This window comes from Aplysia californica, unplaced genomic scaffold, assembly GCF_000002075.1.
Source record: "Aplysia californica isolate F4 #8 unplaced genomic scaffold, AplCal3.0 scaffold00051, whole genome shotgun sequence".
Classification (NCBI taxonomy): domain Eukaryota; kingdom Metazoa; phylum Mollusca; class Gastropoda; order Aplysiida; family Aplysiidae; genus Aplysia; species Aplysia californica.
The window spans coordinates 1,781,705-1,789,423 of NW_004797321.1; the positions used below are offsets into that span (position 1 = coordinate 1,781,705).

At 42.0% G+C, this 7,719-nt stretch overlaps 1 protein-coding gene across 2 annotated transcripts in view; it reads right to left on the minus strand.

The window, feature by feature from the left end:
* LOC101857774 overlaps nt 1–7,719 on the minus strand; it is a 19,075-nt gene that overhangs the window by 2,901 nt on the left and 8,455 nt on the right. For both annotated transcript variants that reach the window (XM_013079435.2, XM_005092739.3), the window contains exons 5-7: nt 5,505–5,624; nt 4,667–4,772; nt 1,600–1,706 (exon numbers count right to left, since the gene is read on the minus strand). In XM_013079435.2, coding sequence (XP_012934889.1) covers nt 1,600–1,706; nt 4,667–4,772; nt 5,505–5,624 — 333 coding nt within the window. The remainder of the gene's footprint in view (nt 1–1,599; nt 1,707–4,666; nt 4,773–5,504; nt 5,625–7,719) is intronic.

Here is a 7,719-nt window from a genome sequence, read left to right on the forward strand (position 1 = left end):
AGAGAGAGAGAGAGAGAGAGAGAGAGAGAGAGAGAGAGAGAGAGAGAGAGACGGAGAAAGGAGGGGAAGAAGATGTAAAGAAAAGTAAACAGTTACCACAGATACAGTAGTCTCCGCCTAAACGCATGCCATACAAAAGCACGCTCCCCTCAAACGCGCGCTTTCGTCACATGACGTGTTTTTTTTAACATATAATTTAGATGTACAAACGCACGGTCACTCCATTTAAACGCACGCTTCCTTCAGCGAAACACGCCCACAAGTTAAGCTTGACAAGGGGAAATTTTCACTACAACCCGACAGCTTGCATTGAGACTGTGGTCTATTTGGTTGTTTAATTTGCAATCTGGCGTGTTGGTCAGTGGCAGGGGGTTAGGCCTAGTCTATTGTATTGTTTGGCTGAACGTCGAGAGTGAGTAAAGTGTGAGTCTCAGTTCAGTTGTATTGTTTGGTGCAAGTGTTTAAAAGCAGTCTGGATTACTGCAGGTCAGACTTCAGAGGGGAGAACTGCAGCAAGGCAGGGGAAGCCTGCTGAGATTTCAGGTGGAGAAAAGGGGGAATGGCTTTTTAGAGCCTCGATTTATTTCTGTGTTGTTTGTGAGATTCCTCGGTTCGGCCACTGGATTTTTTTTTTTGTGCAATCTTCTATTTTGTGGATGAATCTAGCAGTTGCCATGGTAATGGTGGCCATTGTAGAAAAATGACCAATTTTTGGTTGTTGTTTTTTTTAATCCATCAAAGTCATGACATCACATGCTTTTTCTGTTATCTTATGTATTTTTTTAGAATTTTTTTTATTTTTGGAATTAGTCCTTCACTTCCCCAACTCGAAGTCAGGTACCCATTACAGGTGGGTGGGCAGGAGGGGGCCAACAAAAATCCGTGGCCGAACCGAAGCTCGAACCTGGACTTTCTGCTTTGGAGACAAGCGCACTAACCACTCAGCCACCACGCTACAGTAAGCTACAGGCTTTAAAAATACTGATGTAGTGCTTTGCGGTTGTTTTGCCACCGTGAACGACAACACAGTGGGAATCCCTCAATGTCGTCAAACGAGATGGCTGTTACTATAAATATCGGCCAATGGAGTACATCTGTCGTTCTCAAGTTATCCGCATGTATATCTAGGGCATGTGGAGTTATTGATATCATTTCAAAGTTTGTTAATTTAGTTGTCTTGCTTTCAATGAAAAAATACCCATCAGTTTGAATAGAAGTTGAAACATTTGGTACAAAAGGTGAGGGTCACCTGGTAACAGAGAAAAAAATTGCAAGAAAATGGCCACAAAAGTTTAGTGACTTCCGTAGTTAAAGAGTCCTTGGAAACTGAAAATGTATTTTTAGAGCATTTAATCAACGTTTCTTTGTAGAATCCAGACAGAAAATATGTTTTTTTTTAATGAGCATAAAAATTGTCAAGCCACACCCCCCCCCCCCCCCCCCCCACAAAAATTAGATAAAAATTGCTGAAGAGGCAGACATGCCAGTTTCTTTGATTTCATTATTTTGACGAGCGCTTGATTTCACCGCGAGCCTCACAGTACAGTTTTTATTGTTGTTCTGATGTGTCAAAACAGCAGCTCTGCTACTTTTACCTACCCCCTGGATGAAACCAAGGACCCTGGCAGACTGGAGCAATCGCCCGGGCAGAACGAAGGAGGACGACTTTGTCTTCCGGTGCTGTCAGGTTCCAAGAACATTGATACCTGAGGAAGAGATGGAGGTCCAGTTATAATAATAATTATTATCTGTTTCAAACCTGATCGATAACAACAAGAACAAAACAGGATCGTTTCAAACATGAGGAAGAGAAGGAGGGCAGGTCCAGCTATAAAAACGTCTCGCTCATAAGATAAACGCCCGAGTCATTTTTAGCCTTTTGAGAAAAGGAGAAAAAAAACCTGGTTGTTCTTTCCAACAATGGAATCTGTGAAACACTTGAATTTTGCTGCACTCAACAGATTTTCTATTTGGATTATTCTTTTGTCCAAGTGAACTATATTACCAAGCTGGCTCTGCTCATCATTTCAGAAACAAAATCCCCAAACCGGCCAAAAATAACTTCAGCAATTATCTTATGCGTGTGACGTAATCAGTTCCAAACCTGAGGAGGAGAAGGACAGGTCCAAATGTAACAACATTATCTGTTTTTAAAAAAGGGAGATAAGGATAGTTTCAATTAATATTACAATATTATCTGTTTCAAATCAGAGGGAGAGAAGGACAGATCCAAATATAACAACATTATCTGCTGTTTCAAACCCAAGGAAGAAAAGGGCCGGTGGAACTGCTGGCAATCACGGATCAGTCATTTTGCAATACCGGTGTCTGTGGTGTGGCGATAGGAGCTTCGCTGTCGCACACAGGAGATCTCCGTTTGATTCCTGAGTTGTGAGAAATTTCTGTCATTTATCTCGGTCATTCCGTCGGGAATTTGCTTCCCTCTCAGCCCAGGTTGGCCCTAACGGGTAGGGTCGGAAGCCCGCCTCCTAAATGATCTAACTTGTGTCGATGGAGCGGGGACGTAAAAGAACAATCACTGTGGCTACTGATCACACTTGGTCTTGGAAGCAGAATCGAACCATTTAGTCAAATGTGTCACCACGTGGTGGAATCAGGCTCTCTTCAATTTTCAGGCATTTAGAGTTATTGGTATCATCTTCTTGTTCATTTGCCTTGCTTTGGATGAAACAAGTATCCATTTATCTCGAATACAAGTCCAGATATTTGTGAAAAAATGAGGTGGGGGTCACCTGGTTTCAGAGGTAAAATTAGAGAGAAAATTTCATCCTCATCCAGGGATTAATTATTTCTTTAGCTTGAGAGACCGTGGAAACTGAAAAGGTACATTTTTTCGTGTCTTTTATCAACGTTTTTCAGTAAATTCTATAGAAGTATGTTCTTTAATGGACATGAAAGGTATTGAGCCAAAAAACAAAAATTCGAAAAGACTCACAAACCTGCGCAAAAATGCCAGTTTCTTCATTTTCATTATTTTGACAAACACTTGATTTCACCACGTTGCCTCACAAACAGAACTGAAATAGATGTCCAAACAATCAAGCCGATGGGCGGTGTCAGTGGCCTAGTGGTTAGGCTACTGTAATCGTGAGATTGTGGGTTTGGGGATACAGCCTGAGCTTGGTCCGACGTTGCGTCCTTGGGAAAGATTTTCCCATTTCGTTCAGTCCTTTCGGAGATAAACGTTAAACTTGGAGGTCTCGCCTTTTAAATAGCCTTATGGTGTTGATAGAGGCGCAAAACCTATACCATATTATTATCCACCCTGAGTGCTGGTGTATCAACTGTGTAAAACCGTCGCGGACACACATCACGTGCGAGGCATCGTAGGGAAATCAGGCTGGCGTTCGTCAAAATATTAGAATCGAAGATACAGCCATTTTTCCATCGCCCAGGTTGGACAATTTTTTATTTTTTTTGGCTATGTACTATTTTTGTCTATTGAAAAAAACAAACATATTTTTGTGTGGATTTTACTGAAAAACGTTGATTAAAGGTGCGAAAATATACATTTTCGATTTCTAAGGACACTCAAGCTATGGCAATCACTAGTCTTTGGCAGCCGTTTTCTCACTAATTTTACAAGGCAACCCCTACCTCCTTCAATCAAAAATAAAATATTTCGAATTTTATTCGTGATAGTAGCAGATTTGTTTTTCTCATCAAAGTGAAGGCAAATGTACTTGCTTTAAACAAATAGCGAAAAATGCCTCCTCTTCCCCCCCCCCCCCCCCCCCCCCCCCAATGAAAAATTAAATAAATAAATAAATGAACAAATAAAAAGGAATTTAAAAACTGAATGAATGAATTAACAACGTTGATTATAAAAAGAAATAGTGTGTACACAGTGAGTTTTAAAATGTTGCTCATTACTGAAACTAATCTGCAGCAAACCGGCACTTATCACTACATGGCATTCGACAGAATGGCGAGAGCCCAGCTGTTGCTGGATCGATAACAACGACAACTTATTTAGAGAGAGTCAGAGAACCAGTAGACATAATCAACATATCGCGCATGCGTAAGGCAATACAACAAGCAAAAGACAGACGTTCGCTTCTCCCCTCGACACCAAAAGGCAACAGAGGCCAAGGAACTTAATTCCGAGACACCATTGGCATCGTTGGTTCGGTTCAATTCAATTCGGTTCAGTACGGTTTTGTCGGTTTGGGGTAAACCAGATCATCCTCCTTGGGAAGGGCAAAACCGACGAAACCGACCATGACCTTCAGCAACAAACATGTTTGTTTTCAAGGCAGAGCCTTGGTCCATCAGTTAGGGCAGTTGGTCTGTTTATAGTGTCCTTAGTAAGATCGGGGGTTGCCACGTTTGAAGAAAGACACATCAGAAAGAAAGATTGGAGACGGCAGCTGAGAAAAGACCGAGAAAGCCTTACCTTCCAGCCTAGTTCAGTCCTAACTATCCCCTGCCCCCACTGCAACAGACATTTCCGAGAGAAGATGGGCCTGATCAGCCATCTCCGCACATACCCCACCCCTCCAGTGATGTGAAGTCAGGGTCATCTTCGCCAACGAAGGACGAGCATCAGTGTGCAACGAAGTCGCCAGAAACGGAACCAAACCAAACCAAACCGATCCCCAAATAGAGAACGCCTATGTATAATGTAAAAGCAACCTACACTTACGAGTTTGGGAAGAAGCTTTCACCGGTGCGAAGAGAAAACAGTAGCATTGGTTCATCCCGCACTGCAAGCTGTTGGAGGCCGTCACACATCGGTGGTGTGTGCCCATCTGCAGGTTGATTAATTGAAGGATGGATGGATGGATGGATGGATGGATGGATGGATGGATGGATGGATTTATCTATCAATTGATTTATTAATTGATTGAATAAGTGATTGATGGATGGAAGGATGAATGAATGGATGGATTTATTGATCCATTGAATTATTGATGGATTGATTGATTGATTGGTTTAGTGAGTGTTTTAGGCACTACTAACACAGATGTAGAAATGCATTAGCAGGACAGGACAAGATTAACAATACAATAGTAATTAATATTTACTGGTGGCATTGTGGTGAAATCAGGCGCTCGTCCAATTAATGAAATCCAAAGGTAAAAGTTTTTTCCGATTTCATTTTTTTGACAAGCGCCTGATTTCACCAAGCGGGATGCCTCACAAATGAATACAGAGGGCGGGGGCGGGGGGGGGGTGGATAGACAGACAGACAGAGAAAGACACAGAGGACGAGAGATAGAGAACAAAGAGAGGGAAGGAAAGACAAGAGAGAGAAGGAGAGGATGGTGAAAAAGGAGGAGGGAGCGAGAGAGAGACAAAGAGAGAGAGAGAGAGAGAGAGAGGCAGACAGACAGAGACAAAGATGTGTGATCGTGAGCGAGAGAGAGAGAGAGAGAGAGAGAGAGAGAGAGAGAGAGAGAGAGAGAGAGAGAGAGAGAAAGTGTGTGTGTGTGTGTGTGAGAGAGAGAGAGAGAGAGAGAGAGAGAGAGAGAGAGAGATACCTTGAAACAAGATCTCAAACCCTGGCCCTCTGCCCATGGTTCCCGGGAAGTAGGCAAAGTGTACTTGAATGTAATATTCCATCTTCTCCACATACGTCCTGCCACACCAAATCATCGGATCTGGAATAAGAAACCGTTTTAAGAGTTTTAATAGTAATAATGATTGTAATTTTTTTTAAATGGTGAAATGGTATAGGTTTAACCCCCCTATCAACACTTTATGTGGCGTTGGTGGCTCAGTGGTTCAGCTCTCGGACTCGCAACCGTCAGGGGCCCAACGTTGTGTCCTTGGGAAAGGCACTTTGCACAATTAATTTTCCTCACTTCACCCAGGTGGAAATGGGTACCCGGCTATAGACAGTGAACGATCTTGTCAGTTTGATAGTGTTTGAGCGCGTGAAATCCGCAGCTTGCACTGTATGTTTCTGAGTGTTCTCAGAGGGTCTGCTGGGGTAATAATAGAGCATGCTCTTGAGCATGGATATGCGCTATATAAATGCAATTATTATTATTATTATTAGGTTATTTAAGGGGCAGGACCTCCTAGTTTAACGTCCGTCTCCGATAGGACCGAGCCAAGTGGGAAATTCGTGTAAAGTGCCTTTCCCAAGGACACAACGTCGGACATAGCCGAGGCTCGAACCCCCGAACTCGCAATCACTAGATTGTAATAACAATCGTAATAATAATATTAATAATAATAACAACAACAACAACAATAATAATAATGATAATAAAAATAATAATAATAATAATAATAATAATAATAATAATAATAATAATAGCCTAAAAATATTATTTTATTAATGCAGACAGAATCATTGGAGATTATTGTAACAACGGGCAAGTTTGATGGAAAGAGAGGCAGAGGCAGACAGTGGGAAAAGATACTGGACAAGATCACAACATGGCTGGGAGCAGCAAGAACGACAGACACCATCGCTACAACGCAAGACAGTGAAGTGGAGGTCTATGATCGCCCACGCCAGTGGGCAAGGCACCGGATGATGATGATTAATAATTATAATTCTTTCTTTCTTTTATCCACCGCTTATACCCTTTTGGGTGTCGCGGAAGAAAGAGACGTCTCTGTGCCACCAGCCGGAGAGCTTGGGTTAGGGGGATGCCGTGAGTTGTTAATGTTTCCCTGACCACATATATACAGGTTTTTCTCGGTCGCCCTCTAGCCTTGTTGCCATTGACTTTTTTTATGTAGGCATGTTGTGCTGGGTGGTGTGTTGGTAATCACATGAGATGTTCTTTGGTGTTGGATGCCATGCATGACATCATTTGTGCCATCCATCTCTGATTAAAATTACTGTGTTTCTAATTTTTTCTCGCCTGGACTTGTTTACTGCTTTCCTAACGCATCGAATTTCACATGGAATTCTTTACTCTAATGTCTTGTTCGTGGTCCATGTTTGGCATTGATAGGTGAGAGTACGGATGGATATTATGGTGTTGATCATTTTGAGTTTTGTTGTCGTGGGGATGTTAGGATGTTTCAGGAGTGGGGTAAGCTGGTAACTAACATTATTGGCCTTTTGTACTTCAATTTCTCTGTTCAGTCACCCATCTTCTATATGCTTCCGAGGTACTTAAATTCTTGGACCTGTCTGAGACTGTTGTTGTTGATGTGTATCCTGAGAGATCCTGGCTTTCTGCTTACTTTCATTGTCTCTGTTTTGTAGATGTTGATCTTCATATGATAGTTGTTACATTCTTCGTTTAATCTGGTGGTGTGGTGTTGGATACTTCGTTCATCTTTGTGTTCCAGGCTTTGGTCATCAGCGAAGAGTAATTCATTTAGGGCGTATGATTCTGCGTTGGCCTCTTTTGTAATTTTATCCCTATATATGATCAATTGTAGTGGTGATAGGACATAACCTTGTCTTACTCTGGATGTTATCTCGAACCATTCTTTGAGTCCCTCTGACGTTCTTACTGTACTTATGCTGTTCTCGTAAATGGCACGGATGTTATCTAGAAGTTGACCTCTTACAGTGTAGTTTTTGAGTTCTTTCCACAGCTTGTTTCTGTTCACTCTGGCGAACACTTTCTCCTGGTCGACAAATGCTATGTTTAGTTCCCTGTTGTGTTCTATTACCCTTTTGCACATTTGTTGTAGAGCAAATATTGCGTCGGTGCATCCTCTCCCCTTTCTAAATCCCATTTGGGCCTCACTCAGAAATGGTTCAACTTTATATCTTGTTCG